Here is an 18,719-nt window from a genome sequence, read left to right as displayed (position 1 = left end):
TTATTACTTTTATTTTACAAAAGAAGAACAAGCTTAGAGTACTAAGATAACCTGCCCACACTAACACACACACTAACACACTAACATAATATATGGGTCACATACTAACACAACATATGGGTCTCTGGGAATAAGCCCAAGTTAGCATGACTCCAGACCATGTATATTAATCATTACATTTCACTATAATAAATTAAAAATTTAAATGTGATACATTACATGTATACTTTAAAATACAACTGTTTAAGAAAATTGAAAAAAGGTGTAGAAGAGTAGCAAAAGTTTGATTTTCTTCTAGGTTCAAAATCCATCAGAATTATTTTTATTAATAATATCCAGTTATAAGTTGCTGCAGCAAGAAGATATTGGTGCAGCCTATTTTTACAAACAACAGAACTTCTGTTGTGGACTGCTACCCCTACGGGGCTGGAGATAAGGACTCAGGTTAGAGTTAACACAGAAAGCTCACCAACATTTTCACTGATTTACAGTAGCTACCGTATATGCACTACTATGACCTCCTACACTAATCATGTTTCTGACTTCATGCAATTAATTAAACATGGCTCACAATTCCTGATAAGCAGAAGAGCTAGGATTTACACTACTTGTTTTTTTTTAAAGACAAAGACTGCCTTTAAAAGAAATCTGAGAGCATTATTATCTCCTTGGACTTTTGGTATCAGGAAACAGGAAAGAAGAAACCCAAAAGCAGAGTGTAGTAAAATTTGATCTAAATTAGGACTTTGTTTTAGCTTAAAGAATTCAGGTGAGAGCTTCATACTGGAAGAATAATATAAATATTCTAAAAAGAGTCAATTGAGTCAATCAGGCTCAAATAAATAAAAGGTATAAATGATTTCTCATAGGTGTCCTTTAATCAAAGCTTTTTTTTCCGTTAAAGGGGAGACTAGATTTCTGATTTCACATTTTCCTTTCTCAAAGTGAAAGAAGCTATCTCCTCTTCTGAGTTCATAATGATCACCTGTACATGTCTCTTTTGTCAGCTGGTAAATAACAGATACGCATAAAGCCACATAAGGTGAGAAGTGTTATGTTGGCAGTTTACAGAGCAAAAGATAACATAGCCTCTTGACAACAAGAAGCAATCCTTAGAAGGACACAATCTCTTTAGAAATACAACTTTCAATTCTGCCTGAAAATCAAAGGAATTTTTCTGCATCATTTTTCAAAGTCTGACAGGAAGATTATGAAGTTGGTATGGTCACATGAAGTGATGTGGCAACAGTGACCTTCAGTACAAGTGGGCAGAGTGAAGGGCAACAGGAGGAAATGTTTTCTTCCACCACACACTCAGGAGCACACATTGCAACACAGATGCTATCTCTCTCAGGAAACTGTCTCAGCAATTTTAATAAGAAAGTTTTACTCAAAGTTAACATTAAAAAATAAACCAATTAAAATAAATATAAATTTAGAGTGATCAAAATGTTCTAAAATTTACTGTGGTGATGGCTGCACAACTTGGTATATATATTAAAACCCACTGAATTATATACTTTAGAAGGGCAAATTATATGGTATGTGAATATCTCAATAAATTTACTAACATAAATATCACTTACAAGTCTTGCATTAGAATCATGAAGAAACATATCCAGGAGTTGTTGAGGTGGATTCAATGCTTTGATGTATCTTATTACTAAGATCTGTATCCCTTCATCATTAAAAACAGTAGTGGTGATTCTTCGTTTAGGAAATAATGCCTTACAATTTTTTGTAAAAATCCGTGCTCTCTCCAAAATGTCTATTTGATCTGAAAACTAGAATCAAGTTTAAAATATTTCAACTTGCTACCATATTGTTCCCACAGGAAAATATCAAGAACCAACATTCATTTTTGTCATCTTTGAAATTAACAGTCCTTTGATAGTATATCTGAAAATAATTCAGTGGAAAGCCTACCTTGTCTAGTTCTGGACTACAGATGGCATATGATATTTGAGGTTCAATAGTAGCAAAAATATTTAAGAAGGTACTTTCTTTTAAATTCTGTCCATTATAATCTTCTTTAGGAGACACATAAGTCTTACTCCAAGTATACCCAAGCAAAACAGGTGGAATATTTACTTGAAATGTTCCACTAATCTGAAAGAGTATATGAACAGAATGGATTCTGCATGATAAAAATAAACATCAGTCAAAGATAGCTCAGTTCAGTCTACTCTATTGCAGGAAATAGGCTTGCATGGGTTCATGCTGATTCGACTAATAGGGACTTGCAAAGAATGATAAAGTTTTCCATGATGATCTGCTCACAAGCAACCTTGACACCCTGGGTCCCTCTGTAATATGTAGTATGTGGAAAAGGCAGAAGTAAGAAAGGGATGAAATGAGGAAGGAAGTTAACATACCAGAGTGTTAGAAACTCTTAGAGAATAAAATTTAAGCTCAGAGAAAAATGCTAAAAGACCATGTTACATTTTGCACTGGGTCTGGAAAGAGAAAAAAAATTGAACAGAAGGAGAGATGACCCAAAGTCCACTGGAGGAGGGACCGTGTGTGTATGTGTGTGTGTGTGAGGAGATAATTTAAAATAATAACTACTACTGATAATAACATAACTAATATTAATAGTTATTGAGCACCTACTATGTATAAGGCATTCTTCCAAGTGCTTGATATAGATCACATTATTCAATGAGGTAGACGCCACTAATCTCCATTTTATAGATAAGGAAATGAGTTCAGAGCATGTGAGGAAGTTGTGACAGGTCACACAACCAATGAGTAGTAGAGCCAGGATTACAATGCAGACGAGTCTACCTTTGAAGCTCACCTTCTTAACTACTTCTCTATCCTAGCATCTGGCCTGAGACTGAGAAGTAACTGCAGGGATTTATAAGAGGAGGCCCTATACCTCCAACAGCTTAAAATCTCCATTGCTCTTTATTCGCAGCACTTGTATTTGTAACGTGCTCCCTCATGACATGCTGTGATTGCATAGAATCATGGAACCCATGGTTACGAAGCAATGTCATTATTCAGAAAATGTATGAATCTGGAATTATGTAACTATTATAAACAAATATGAATGTTGCTTTAAGACCTACAGTTAGCTGACCTTTTCTTCATCAATGAATACAAAAAATATATGAAATAAATTTGTGGGTATCTCTTAGAGACAGCTAAAATCTTCAAATACTCCAACACCTAAGAGGCACTTGCATACAGGATCATTTCAACTGACTTATCAACATGACAATCAAAATCTGATTCAAAGAAAACAGTAAGTGTTTCTATTAGCCAGAGACAAAAATTTAGAATTAGCAAAAAATCAGTTTCTGTTACCTCAGATTGTTGTAGGAGAGCAGAGAAAGGGAAGACAATGGATCCAAGCCAATTCTTTCTTATATATGAATGACCACTACAGCTCTTGAAACAGCGATCCTATTAAAATAAATAAGTTTTCTATTACTATTCTATATCATGTGATGAATAACTTCACACAAACTTGCAGGTAAGTATAATAAATTCTCTTTCATTTTAAAAAGAAACCAAAGAGTAAATAGAGAAGTTTTTTTTCTCACTTTCAAAAATTTCTCTAAAAGATAATTGACTATTTAAAGCAATAATAATGACTTGTTGCAGAGTTTATGACATATATAAAAGCAAAATATATGATAAAATAACATTAACACAAAGCATAGGAGTAGAAATGGAAGTGTAATAATATCCTGTTCTTACACTATATGTGGAGTGGCATAATATTATAGACTGTCATAAGTGCAATAATATATAATAAAACCTAGACAACAATTAAGAAATAAAAAAAGTACAGCTAGTAAGCCAATAGTGAAAATAAAGTAGAATAATAAAAGTATTAACCCAAAAAAGGGAAGAAAAAAAGATCAAAAAACAGACGGGACAAGCAGAAAACAAACAGGAAGATGGAACCTAGCCAAGTCAGTAATTACACAAAGCGTAAATACCCATTTATTAAAAGATAGAGGTTGTTAACTGAATAAAAAAGGAAGACCCAATTATGGACGTGAGTCTGAGTGAACTCTGGGAGATGGTGATGGACAGGGAGGCCTGGCATGCTGCGATTCATGGGGTCGCAAAGAGTCGGACACAACTGTGCAACTGAACTGAACTGAACTGAAAGTAAACTCATTTTACATATGAAGACACAGGTTAAAAGAAAAAATAAGAAGAAAAGAAAGAAAACAAACACCAATGAAAAGAAAGCCGAAATGACTATATTTATAACATACAAAGTAGATTTAAGAAATGTAACCAGGGATAAAGAGGAATATTTCATAATAATAGGGCCATCAATTCATGAAGAAGGAATATAATCTTAACAGTGTGTGTGTGTGTGTGTGCTAAGTTGCTTCAGTCGTGTCTGACTCTGTGTGACCCAATGGACTGTAGCCCTCCAGGCTCCTGTGTCCATGAGAATTCTCCAGGCAAGAATAGTGCAGTGGGTTGCTATGCCCTCCTCCAGGGGGTCTTCCCTACCAAGCGATGGAACTTGAGTCTGTTACGTCTCCTGCATTAGCAGGCAGGTTCTTTACAACCCTAGCACCACCTGGGAAGCCCTGTAACTCTAATAAAGAGTTATAAAATCAGAGCTAAAAAACATGACACCAAGAGCAATTCATGAAAAAATGCTCAACGTCATTGTGTGTTGTTAGTTGCTCAGTCGTGTCTGTTTGCGACTCGCCAGGCTCCTTTGTGTATGGAATTTTCCAGGCAAGAACACTAGAATGGATTCCCATTCCCTTCTTCAGGGGATCTCCCCAACCCAGGGATCAAACCCAGGTCTCCTGCATTGCAGGCAGATTCTTTACCATCTGAACCACCAGGGAAGCCATTCAACATCATTAGTTATTCAGTTCAGTTCAGTTCAGTCACTCAGTCGTGTCTGACTCTTTGAGACCCCATGAATCGCAGCAGCAGCCTCCCTGTCCATTACCAACTCCCGGAGTTCACTCAGACTCAGACTCCATCGAGTCAGTGATGCCATCCTGCCATCTCATCCTCTGTCGTCCCCTTCTCCTCCTGCCCCCAATCCCTCCCAGCATCAGTCTTTTCCAATGAGTCAACTCTTCCCATGAGGTGGCCAAAGTACTGGAGTTTCAGCTTTAGCATCATTCCTTCCAATGAACACCCAGGACTGATCTCCTCTAGAATGGACTGGTTGGACCTCCTTGCAGTCCAAGGGACTCTCAAGAGTCTTCTCCAACATCACAGTTCAAAAGCATCAATTCTTTGGCGCTCAGCCTTCTTCACAGTCCAACTCTCACATCCATACATGACCACAGGAAAAACCATAGCCTTGACTAGACGGACCTTTGTTGGCAAAGTAATGTCTCTGCTTTTCAATATGCTATCTAGGTTGGACATAACTTTCCTTCCAAGGAGTAAGTATCTTTTAATTTCATGGCTGCAGTCACCATCTGCAGTGATTTTGGAGCTCAGAAAAATAAAATCTGACACTGTTTCCACTGTTTCCCCATCTATTTCCCATGAACTGATGGGACCAGATGCCATGATCTTAGTTTTCTGAATGTTGAGCTTTAAGCCAACTTTTTCACTCTCCTCTTTCACCTTCATCAAAAGGAAATGCAAATTAAAACTATAATGAGATACAACCACAGGCTTATTAGAATGGCTAAAATTTTGAAGTCTGACTACATGCTTGTAAGAATGTGAAAGAACTAGAAGTCTCATACAGTGCTGGTGGAAATAAAAAACTGTACAATCACTTTGAAAAAACAGTTTGTTTCTTAAATGTCCACTTACCATATGATCCAGTCATTTCACTCCTATGTATTTACCACCCCCAAATTAAAGCATTTGTATGTAAGACTTCTACACAAATCCTCATGGTAGTTTTATTTATAATATCCCTCCCACCCCCACCATAGAAAACCCACTTGTCCATCAACAGGTGAATATTTAAACATACAATACAACGTGTGTTTTCAACAGACTACCACTATACAATAAAAAGTAATGAACTATTTGATAAATAACACAACATAGACAAATCTAAAAATATTTTTTTTTTCCCTGAACAAAAGCTGCCAGGCCAAGGAAAAAAGAGTGAAAACTGTATGATACCATTTCTATAAAATTCCAGAAAATACAAACTATAGTTACTGAAAGCAGATGAATCATTTCCTGGGGTGGGAAGAAGGAAGGGAAGGATGGAGGTATTCTAACAGGACAGAGGAAAACCTTTGAGAGTGATGCATATATTAATTGCCTTGACTTTGATAATGGTTTCATGTATATATATACATATGTCAAAATTTGTCAAAATACACACTTTATGTGCAGCTTACTGTATGCCAACTACTCCTCAATAATGCTATTTTTAAAAATTAGAGACAGTGTAGTGGGGTATTAGGCAAAAAAGGGTTTGGCATTCACCACCAATACCACTAACCCCACTGGCATTTACTCTGTAACTCACTTCACTTTTAGCCATTTACGTTTTTCATTTCATCAGCCAAAGTGCTGAAATAGGGGGAATATGGGAAAGGTGTTAGAGAATAGTTCTTGGGATTGGCATGTTGCTTGTTTGAGTTAAGACTGGCATAGGCAACAAACCGCTCCATAGTACTAGTATATACTTATATCCACTGATTTTTACTTGTAATTGGGGAAGATGAGAGCAGTTGGGTTGAGTTTAGGAATCAAGAAGAAGAGAAAGGACAATGAAGACATGGAAAGGGTTGGCGCACACTGAACCCCACTAGGTCCCTTGTCCTTGGTTTGGCCCCTGGTGATTAGGGTCAGTGGCTGGAGAAGCTCTTCTACTGTGAGATTTTGTGTACAAATACTATTGCTTTAAAGTCTAGATACACAATATGTGGTATGGATTCAGAGAAAATAGGCCCGTTCTGCCCATGTTTGTACAGAATCCAGTGCCTCTTGAGTATTCTGATAACTCTGGGCTCAAGGATAACTGGAGGGATAACACCCTTGGCACAGATGGTGGCATCGTAATCACGGGCAATGTCAACAGTGGTGGTGGTGAGATTCTTTGGACATGACTGAGCGACTGAACTGAACTGAACTGAGAGCTTTGGGGGCTGAGTCAAAAGAACCCACATACTGACAACTGTAGCTAACAGTCATGTCTAAGCACATATATGAGGACTTCTCGGAGGCTTCCAGAAAATTTTGCGACGGACTGATAGAGGTTTTGTGAGTAGAAGGTAGAATAAGAATAAGACCTTAAATTATTTATGTTAATGTGATTTCTTTTAAAGCCATAGACTCAAAATTTCTGTTAATATTAAAGTTATACACTATTAACCTGGGCTGAAGTAAGGAGCTAGGAAAAAAGAAGGGAGATAAAAAGGACAATTCATTGTGGTTTTTCCCATATACTGTCTTGCTTTCTGCTTCATTTTATGCTTTTCCATCAACCACCTTTCCCTTGCTGTCATAATTATGGATCATGTTGGCTTACTGCCAAGAAATAATGGCATCAGTTACATAGCATCACCAGACATGAATCTGAACAAACTCTGGGAGATGGCGAAGGACAGGGGAGCCTGGTGTGCTGGAGTCCATGGGGTCACAAAGAGTCGGACACAACTTATTGACTGAACAGCCACCACAACAAAGGTTAACATGGGCCATTTCTTGACTAAGAAAATTCATTGAATGGTCCTCTTGCAGACAGTCCAGTTTAGAAATGTAAAAACCTTGTAAAAGAAAATGCAATATATGCTGGCTCCCATTTTAATCTGATCTCTCTTTTCTTCTAAGAAGAACAAATGCCAGGGAGGTAAGGGTCATAATAGACAATATTGAGATTCTAGTGATCACACGCCAACTAGGAAGCCATGGTATTCAGTTTCTAAGCCCTGGGTGTGTTGCTGCTGTTTACTTGAATCTGGGGAAGCACTGAAGTTTGAAAAAAGCTACCAGTACACCTGATTCCTCTCTTCAGTTCATAGCCACTGCTTTTGAGATTTACCTACATCTCAGTAAACAATGTAAAGCATCTTAATGTACATACTTTTACTATAATATATACATTAAGTATGTATCATAGTATATATCATAGCAAATATGCTTAGTGCAGCAAACCTTGAAAATATGGTAAAGCTTGGCTACCAGGAAGTTCACATGTAGATATAATGTTCAATTGCAGAAACCTAGTTTCCCCAAATTCTTGGTATATTTATCCCTCCTCTTCCTATGTGTGGTTTATGAGCTCTGTTATTTTTGAACTGACTTGTCACATGTCTGATTTTATTTCATGTTGCTCTATATCCTTTTGAGAAAACGTAGACACTGCATCTAAAAGCAAATTAACAAATACGTTCACAGACTTCATTCAGTCTGAACCTAGAATTATTTCAACATTGATTATTATAATTATTCTACTTTACCTCATGCTTTTCAATAATCATTTCATCAAAAATGTTGATATATATATTATCTTTTATTTTAGATAAACTTGAGAAGTTACAATCATGTCCTGGTAAGCTGTAAATAAGAAAACATATTCAGATGTTTAACTGATTTTATAAAATCATTATTCATAAAGGACTATAAAATTACCTGTTTTGTTTTCTTTTTTAAAGTGTAAGTTAAGAAAACCTATGTGTTTTCAAGATGACTGTTATCTTTCATTAGATTCAATATCAAAAAATCTATAGACAATAAATCCTGGAAAGGATGTAGAAAAAAAGGAACCCTCCTACACTGTTGGTGGGAGTGCAAATTGGTACAGCCACTATGGAGAGCGGTATGGAGGTTCCTTAAAAATCAAAAATAGATTTGCCATATGACCCAGCAATCCCACTTATGGGCACATACCCATGTGTGCGCACACACTAAGTTTCTTCAGTCATGTCCAACTCTTTGTGACCCTACAGAATGTAACCCACCAGGCTCCTCTGTTCATGAGATTCTCCAGGCAAGAATACTGGAGTGAGTATCAGTTCAGTTCTTCACTCGTGTCTGACTCTTTGCAACCCCATGGACTCCAGCACACCGGGCTTCCCTGTCCATCACGAACTCCTTGAGTTTACTCAAACTCGTGTCTATTGCGTTGGTGATACCATCCAACCATCTCATCCTCTGTCGTCCCCTTCTCCTCCTACCTTCAATCTTTCCCAGCATCAGGGTCTTTTCCAATGAGTCAGTTCTTTGCATCAGGTGGCCAAAGTATTGGAGCTTCAGCTTCATCATCAGTCTTTCCAATGAATATTCAGGATTGATTTCCTTTAGGATGGACTGGTTGGATCTCCTTGCAGTCCAAAGGACTCTCAAGAGTCTTCTCCAACACCACAGTTCAAAAGCATCAATTCTTCAGTGCTCAAGTTTCTTTATAGTCCAACTCTCACATCCATACATGACTACTGGAAAAACCATAGCTTTGACTAGATGGACCTTGGGAAAATAATGTCTCTGTTGGGAAAGTAATGTCTCTGCTTTTTAATATGCTGTCTAGGTTTGTCATAACTTTCCTTCCAAGGAGCAAGCGTCTTTTAATTTCATGGCTATAGTCAGCATCTGCAGTGATTGTGGAGCCCACTAAAATAAAGTCTCTCACCATTTCCATTGTTTCCCCATCTATTTGCCATGAAGTGATGGGGCCAGATGCTATGATCTTGGTTTTCTGAATGTTGAATTTTAAGCCATCTTGTTCACTCTCCTCTTTCATTTTCATCAAGAGGCTCTTTAGTTCTTCTTTGTTTTCTGCCATAAGGGTGGTGTCTGCATATCTGAGGTTATTGGTATTTCTCCCAGAAATCTTGATTTCAACTTGTGCTTCATCCAGCCCAGCATTTTGCATGATGTACTCTGCATATAAGTTAAATAAGCAGGGTGACAATATACAGCCTTGATGGACTCCTTTCCCTATTTGGAACCAGTCTGTTGTTCCATGTCCAGTTCTAATTGTTGCTTCTTGACCTGCATACAGATTTCTCAGGAGGCAGGTAAGGTGGTCTGGTATTCCCATCTCTTTCAGAATTTTCCAGTTTGTTGTAATCCACACAGTCAAAGGCTTTGGCATAGTCAATAAAGCAAAAGTAGATGTTTTTCTGGAACTCTCTTGCTTTTTTGATGATCCAACGGATGTTGGCAATTTGATCTCTGGTTCCTATGCCTTTTCTAAATCCAGCGTGAACATCTAGAAGTTCATGATTCATGTAAAGTTGAAGCCTAGCTTGGAGAATTTTGAGCATTACTTTGCTAGCATGTGAGATGAGTACAGTTGTGTGGTAGTTTGAGCATTCTTTGGCATTGCCTTACTTTGGGATTAGAATGAAAACTGACCTTTTCCAGTCCTATGGCCACTGCTGAGTTTTCCAGATTTGCTGGCATATTGTGTGCAGCACTTTCACAGCATCATTTTCATCACCTCCACTAGTTTTGTTCATAGTGATGCCTCCTAAGGCCCACTTGACTTTGCATTCCAGGATGTCTGGCTCTAGGTGAGTGATCACACCATCGTGGTTATCTGAGTCATGAAGATCTTTTTTGCATAGTTCTTCGTGTATTGTTGCTACCTCTTCTTAATATCTTCTGCTTCTGTTAGGTGCATACCATATCTGTCCTCTATTGCACTCATCTTTGCATGAAATGTTCCCTTGGTATCTCTAATTTTCTTGAAGAGATCTCTAGTCTCCCCCATTCTATTGTTTTCCTCTATTTCTTTGCACTGATCACTGAAGGAGGTTTTCCTGTCTCTCCTTGCTATTCTTGACAAAACCCTTAGAACATACAAGGCTTCCCAGGTGGCACTAGTGGTAAAAAACCTACCTGTACTGCAGGAGATGTGGGAGACACAAGTTCGACCCCTGGGTCAGGAAGATCCCCTGAAGGAGGGCATGGCAACTCACTCCAGTATTCTTGCCTGGAGAAATCCCATGGACAGAGGAGCCTGGTGGGCTATAGTCCATAGGGTCACAAACAGCTGGACAAGACTGAAGCAACTGAGTACACACGCATAGAATGTACAACACAAAGAATGAATTCTAATGTAAATTGTGGACTTTGTCTCATAATATGGTCCATTTCATAAGAAATGTACCACACTGACACTTAGGGAAGCTGTGTGTGTGTGTGTGTGTTGAAGGGAGAGGATATGTAAGAATTCTGCTTTCTGCTCAATTTTACTAGGAATCTAAACTCTCTAAAAATGATAAAGTCTATCAATTTGTTTAAAATGGAAGAAAAAGAAACTCAATCTCATTAGAAATCCAGGAATGTAAATTAAATCACAGTAAGAATATCACTTTAGATCCACCATATTAGAAAAATTAATTTAAAAAATATTAAATATTATTGAAGATGTGGCACAATAGGAACTTATATATTGAGAGTGTATATTGGCACAATCACTTTGGGAAAAAAATTGACATTACATAGTAAAGCTGAAGCAATTCCACTCCTGGATATGGATCCTGGAGCAGAGGGTTTCAAAGTGTCTCCTGACTAGTAGCATCAGTAACACCTGGAACTTGTTAGAAATGGAATTATGTATCAGCCCTACTCTGCTGCTGCTGCTAAGTTGCTTCAGTCGTGTCCGATTCTGTGCGACCCCATAAACGTCAGCCCACAAGGCTCCGCCGTCCCTGGGATTCTCCAGGCAAGAACACTGGAGTGGGTTGCCATTTCCTTCTCCAGTGCATGCAAGTGAAAAGTGAAAGTGAAGTTGCTCAGTCGTGTCCGACTCCTAGCGCCCCCATGGACACAGCCTACCAGGCTCCTCCATCCATGGGATTTTCCAGGCAAGAGTACTATAGTGGGTTGCCATTGCCTTCTCTGAGCCCTATTCTAGAGCTATTGGATTAGAAACTATGGAGTTGGGCCCAGCAATTTGTTTAAAGAAGCCATACAGGTGATTTCAGTGCACAAAATAGCTTGAGAACTAATGTCTTAAAAAGAAACTCTTAGATGTGTGTTCCAGATAACAAGTACAAGAATGTTCAGAGCAACACTATTCATAATAGCAAAACACTAAAATCAGGCAAATGTGCATCAACAGGGTAAAGAATAAATAAATTATGGAATAATTTAAAGAATAAATAAATTTTAACAGTGGAATACTATAACGAAGTGAAAATGAAGGAAGGAATAGTTATGAATATGGATAAATCTCTAAAAATAATGAAGAATAAAGAAACAGGTTGCAAAAGATAATTCAATTTATATACAGTTGAAAAGCATCCATAAAGAAATAAAACATAGCTAGGGATGAATATCTATGATTTAAAGTCATAAAGAAAGAGAGGGAAGGATAAACACAAGGGTACCACGGTTGTTATCTCTGGGGAGAGAGGAGGGGGATACAGTTAGATATTGGCACAGTGGAGCCTTCAACGTTCCTGGTAACACTCCATTTTTAAAGCTAAATGGTAGATACACAAATATTCATTTTCCCTCAGAACTTATATTTACATATACATTATATAGGGGCTTCCCTGCTGACTCAGTGGTCAAGAATCTGCCTGCAGTGCAGGAGCCACAGGAGACGCGAGTTCAATTCTTGAGTTGGGAAGAGCCCCTGGAGGAGGGCAGGGCAACCCATTCCAGTATTCTTGCCTAGAGAATCCCATGGACAGAGGAGCCTCGTGGGCTACAGTTCACAGGGTCACAAAGAGTCAGACATGACTGAAGCGACTTAGCACGCAAGCATACATTATCTATGTAAACACACTTCATAATTTAAAAACTTAAAAATTAAGCCTGTATCAATCATTATTTTTAATAAATGGCTCAAGAAACCAATTCTGTTATTGGTTTATTTTAGAAGTCAAGGAAAAATGGACTCCAACTTACATAAAATCTACTTTAATTTCTTCGTTCCAACATGGATGAGATCCACTGGCAACGCTGGTTTGGTATACAGTGTGCTGAAAGGAAACTTCCACAAAGGGGTGTACAGTATCCTGAAACACATGATAAACCCCGACTAGGTTTTTGTAATATTTTATATAGTTGATAAAAGCTAGAAATTAGTTACTGGCTGATAACTAGATGGTTTGGTTTTTCTAGTTTTTCAAACAACCATTATTTATTCATTCATTCATTCAATTAAGATTTCATCCTATTTAATATCAGGTATGATTTTTCTAGGATTCAAAAATACATGGATGTCGGTAAAGATTTTTATCTTAAGTCTGTCAGGAGAAAACAAAGGACAGTTAAGCAAATAATGGCAATGAAACAAAAGAAATATATTCAGGATATAATAGTTACTCAGGAGAGAGAATGATTAAACTTTGGGGGGTGAGGACAAAGAGAACTTCATAGAGAACACATAGCGTAGGCTTGAGCTTCGAAACATTAAATAGTAGTTCATGTGGCCAGTAACACATGAACATGAAGTGTGGTGGCCATTCCAGGCAAAAGAAAGGGCAAGAATGGAGGACTGCTAGAACGCAGTGGTGTATATGACACTGCTGTGGGGTGGAGGGAAATGTGGCTGACTGGTAGATAACAACCAGATAAATACAGATTTTGGTATACTTTCTAAGGAGCTTGCATTTTATTCTATAGACCCTGAGGGCAGGGTAGTAGAGAATGAAATGGTTAGAATTACATTTTGTAAACAGCACCATCACTATGTTATGGAGAGTAAACTAGAAGCCCAAGAGAGTAGCCCCAGTTAGGGGCCAGTTGCAATTCAGGGAAAACATGATCAAAACTGCGCTTTAGAGAAGTGTTAAATACTTATCTCATTTAAGAGTTCATCTGAGGCTAATGATTTGATTGTTTCTTTATGTCTGAGGCGAGACATGGATGATATCAAATAAGTAGGCATATCCAAGGACCTTCAGGAAAAACAAAATAGAGACATACATTTTAATTAATTTCAATATTTGTTCTGATGCGAGTAGGTGTGTTTTTGCTTATGCTTCTGTGCTGTGTTGTTGGGTTTCTGCTTATGCTTATAGAGCTAGATAAGACAGTTACCCTGGATCTTACAGTTTGCTTTGGGTCTTCATATCATAGGGGGTTAGAGATAAATATGTGACAATCACTACTCTGAAAGGGTAGCTCCTCAGTGCTGAGCTATGGATGGGAACCAGTCTGTGGCAAAGTCTTCACTGATCCTCAGCAAAAAGGGAAAAATAGGGTAGGTAATACTTTGAGTTATATTATTTCTATTTTTGGTGTTATAGTATTCTTTCTTTTACAGATTAATTATTGCAGAAAGTGAAAGTCACTCAGTCATCTCTGACTCTTTGTAACCCCATGGACTATACAGTCATGGAATTCTCCAGGCCAGAATACTGGAGTGGGTAGCCTTTCCCTTCTCCAAGGAATCTTCTCAACCCAGGAATTGAACCCAGGTCTCCCCCATTGTAGGTGGATTCTTTACTAGCTGAGCCACAAGGGAAGCCCAATAAGCCCGATTATTGTAGAAAATGGTAGTAATTTTAAAATGTCCTTATTTCACAAAACAGCCTTGAAATGTGCATTTGTTTTGAGAATATCAAGTGTATCATAAATAAAATCATATTTACAAAACACAGGCAAAACCTTTAAGAGGTTTTAACTGTAGATTAGTAGCTAGTAAGCAAAATGTTTCTCATAGGTAAAATTCACGGGATAAACATAAAATACGAAAGTAGAGCACACCTGTGTTAAATGTAGATAGAGAGGGACACTCAGTATCCCTTAGGTACCTGGGTATGAAACAGTCACAATATATAGATTATATATGAGATTAAATATATGACACTTGATATTGAGGATATACTAAATATTCAGGATGACTTCATTTGACCATTCTGACCCCACATATCCTCTGCCCAAGAAACACCAATAAAACACATCATTCTGAGTGCCAGCAAAAGAGATGGTAAGATCTGATTTTTATAGAAGTCACATAAAATGACAAGTCCAAAATGGAGCCTATTCTCTCCTGTATTCTACTATTCTACTTCCAACACTGTGAGTGGACAGTATAATTGGCAATAGCTGCTTAAGTTTTCAAAATAGGGAATATGGACAGAAGGCATTTATTTAATAACGCACCCAAAAATATACATGTTAAAGATACTTCAGGCATCTCAAACTTCTGCAAACTTTTACTACATAGAAATGACAGTTAAGTTTGACTATTCAAATGAAGATTTCAACTCTCATTCAGCTTTTGTATGTAGAGCATCAATAAAGTACAAAGTTTTATTAAAAAGACAGTTTAGAAATTTACATTTAAGACATTTTTTGTAACTCCAATAATTGGTGCAATTGCCTTACCTATTAACTGTTGTTTTCCTTGTAGGAATATTATAAGCTCTCAGTATTCTGATAAGAATCTTAATATCTCTATCACAGATAGTCTGTACTGCCACTTTTTTCCTTTCTTTCCTCTGAGGCTTTAACTTTCTTCGTTGTTCAAGAAGCTTACAAACTGCATATGTCAACTGGCTAAAAAGTGGTCAATCAGATTGATATAAAATAATAAGATTTCAAAGATAACGATTTTTAAAATTTATTATAAATAAAGTCATTATCCTGAACCATGTTCTCTTTACTGTGTAGGGGAGACAGAGTTGTCTTAGATCCAAGAAAATAATCTTTTTTGGAGTGTGGAAGGGATTCTGAGTTTTAAGAGAGCATCTGATTGCTCCATGTTCTTTGGGTATATGGTCCAAGAAGAGATAGGGCATGGAGAGGTAATCCCATGAAACATGATGTTATTTCAAAAGATTATTCATTTTTTAGGAATCATTCTCTTGATCATTTTCTACATAGTTCTGAGTAGGAGTTAGTTATAAGTGCTGCAACTCCTGGCAACACAAACCTTTATGGAACCTACATGGAAACACAAAGTTATATGGAATTATAACTTTATGGTCACACTTGTTTTCCTCTAAAGACTGAAAATAAAATCTTCAGACTACCCTACAAAGTTACAGTCATCAAAACAGCATGGCACACACAAAAAAAGCATAGTATTGGCACAAAAATAGAAATGCAGATCAATGAAACAGGACAGAAAGCCCAGAAATAAATGCATGTACTTATGGTCAATTAATCTAAGGAGGCAAGACTATATACAATGAAGGAAAGACAGTCTCTTCAGTAAAGGGTGCTGGGAAAACTGAACAGCTACAAGCAAAAAATGATATTAGAACATTCTTTGACATCATACACAAAAATAAATTCACAATGGATTAAAGACCTAAATGTATGACTGTACACTATAAAACTCTTAGAGGAAAACATAGGCAGAACACTGTCATCTTTTTCAATCCCTCTCTCAGAGTAATGGAAATGGAAAAACAAAAATAAACAAATGAGACCTAATTAAACTCAAAAGTTTTTACACAGCAGAGGAAACAATAAACTAAATGAAAAGACAGTTCACAGATTGGGAAAAATATTTGCAAATGATGTGACCAAGGGATTAGTCTCCAAAATTTATAAACAGCTCATGATGCTTAACATCGTCAAAACAAACAACTCTATCAAAAACGGGGCAGAAGACTTAAACAGACATTTTCACCAAAGAAGACATATAGATGACCAAGAATCACATGAAAAGATGTTCAACACTGCTAATTATTAGAGAAATGCAAATCAAAACTGCAAGAAGATATCACCTCACACCAGACAAAATGGCTATCATCAAAAAACCCACAAACTATAAACACTGGAGAGGGTGGGAAAAGAGAACCCTCCTACACTGTCGGTGGGAATGTAAATTTGTGAAGCCACTATGGAGAACAGTCTGGAGGCTCCTTAAGAAACTAAAAACAGAGCTACCATATCATCCTGTAACCTCACTCCTGGGCATGTATCCAGAGAAATACATGGTCTGAAAGGGAACATGCACCCCACTACTCATTGCAGTGTGTTTACAATAGCCAAGACATGGAAGCAGCCTAAATGTCCATATACAGGAGAATGGATTAAGAAGATGTGGCATATATATATATATATATATATATATATATATATATATACACACACACATACATATATATATATATATATGTTTCTTAATATATATATAATGGAATATTACTCAGCTATTGAAAAGAATGAAATAAGGCCATTTGTAGCAACATGGATTGACTTAGAGACTGTCATATTGAGGAAAGTAAGTCAGAGAAAGAAATGTTGTGTAATATCATTTATATGTGGAATCCAAAAAAAGATACAAATGAACTTATTTACAAAACAGAAACAGACTCATAGACTTAGAGAACAAACTTATGGTTACCAGCCAGGAAGGGTTGAGGGACAGTTAGGGAATTTGGGATAGACATGTACACACTGTTATATTTTAAATGGATAAGCAATAAGGACCTACTGTACAGCAAAGGGAACCCTGCTCAATATTCTGTAACAACCTAATTAGGAAGAGAATTTGAAAAACAATAGATACATGTACGTGTCTAACTGAATCACTTTGTTGTATGCCTGAAACTAACACAACATTGTTAATCACCTGTACTCCAATGTAAAATAAAAGTTAAAAAATAAGTTTTCATCATTGACACACTCACATCACGGTCAGTTCGGTTCAGTCACTCAGTCGTGCCTGACTCTTTGCAGTCCCCATGGCCTGCAGCGTGCCAGGCTTCCCGGTCCATCAGCACACACACCACTATATATGACTACTAAATATGAAATAGATAACTAATAAGGACCCATGGATAGTACAGGGAACTCTACTAAACATTCTGTAATGGCCTATATGGGGAAATAATCTAAAAAAGAGTGGATATACGTATATGTACAACAGATTCACTTTGCTGTACAGCAGAAATTAGCACAACATTGTAAAGCAACTATACCCCAATAAAAAGTTTTTAAAATACGTTTTCATTTAAAAACACTTGCTCATAGAAGAATTACTTCAAGGTATATTTTAGAATAGAAACCCCTCCCCCAAAATATATCTCAGCATCCTAAACCAATTAAAACCTTCCTGTTAATACTAAGAATCTGCAAGTGGCCCCAGAGTGGTTTCCCAAATATGTAGCATCCCTAATTCCTGTTCCTACCCTTAAGTCTCACAGATAGGACAGTATGAGAATTGAGTTCCTTCAGCAAAAGGCTCCCCCTCAGCTGCTTGTGGATCACAGAGTGCTTATGTCAGTCCTTGCTGAGGATTCAGTTTTGAAAGGGGGAGATTATAGGCTTAGAGCATGGTGCTACCACCAATGATTTTTCCAGAATCAGTCCAGAATCAGGGAGGACAGGGAGATCTGAGAGCAAAACTAGTTTGGGACAAAGGTGTTTTGCTTTCTTTTTTTTCTTGCCACAAGGAGAGGGTTAAAAACTAAAATACTATACAATTGAAAATATAAATCATACAGATATGTCCAAAATGGAATTTTTAAATTATTAAAAATATTTAAATCACTATATTTCATTTTATGCTTTGTAACTGGATTTTGACATTAATATAAAAAGAGAACTTATTTGAGGACTCTGAAGGAACTAGCTTATAGCTTTATATTTCAGACTTAAATAATAATAATTTTAATATATACCTTGCAGATACAATTTCTTCATAATCAGCCACAATATCTGATAAGTTAAATTTGCTAACTTTGACAATTCTTCTCATTACCAACCTTCTCATCTACAAAAAATATTTTTAAGAAATAAAGAGTTCATATTTTAAGATTAAGTATACACAATGCTACTGGTGTCACTCTTTTGTTACTCTTACTTTTTGTAAGTAAGGAATGGGAAGGGGAATTAGATAACTGAAAGTATGGTTCGGTTTTCTACCATTA

General features: G+C 37.0%; 1 protein-coding gene across 7 annotated transcripts in view; it reads right to left on the bottom strand.

Annotated features, from left to right (window-relative positions):
- Nucleotides 1-18,719, bottom strand: part of CC2D2B (coiled-coil and C2 domain containing 2B) — a 108,097-nt gene that overhangs the window by 21,977 nt on the left and 67,401 nt on the right. For 2 of the 7 annotated variants that reach the window (XM_086378883.1, XM_086378885.1), the window contains exons 1-5: nucleotides 12,790-13,784; nucleotides 8,385-8,481; nucleotides 3,313-3,411; nucleotides 1,927-2,109; nucleotides 1,587-1,784 (exon numbers count right to left, since the gene is read on the bottom strand). In XM_086378883.1, the coding sequence (XP_086235009.1) occupies nucleotides 1,587-1,784; nucleotides 1,927-2,109; nucleotides 3,313-3,411; nucleotides 8,385-8,405 (501 nt within the window). In that variant the 5' untranslated portion in view covers nucleotides 8,406-8,481; nucleotides 12,790-13,784. Of the gene's footprint in view, nucleotides 1-1,586; nucleotides 1,785-1,926; nucleotides 2,110-3,312; nucleotides 3,412-8,384; nucleotides 8,482-12,789; nucleotides 13,785-15,219; nucleotides 15,391-18,470; nucleotides 18,563-18,719 lie in introns of those variants that run through there. The other 5 variants (XM_086378889.1, XM_086378884.1, XM_086378886.1 and 2 more) reach the window with 5 other exon arrangements.

Source organism: Bos grunniens, chromosome 26 (genome assembly GCF_055505025.1).
Source record: "Bos grunniens cultivar Pamir isolate PY7600 chromosome 26, Bosgru_T2T1.0, whole genome shotgun sequence".
In the NCBI taxonomy this organism is placed as follows: Eukaryota; Metazoa; Chordata; class Mammalia; order Artiodactyla; family Bovidae; genus Bos; species Bos grunniens.
The sequence above is the reverse complement of the archived record's forward strand: the minus strand, read 5'-3'. Positions and strand labels throughout refer to the sequence as shown.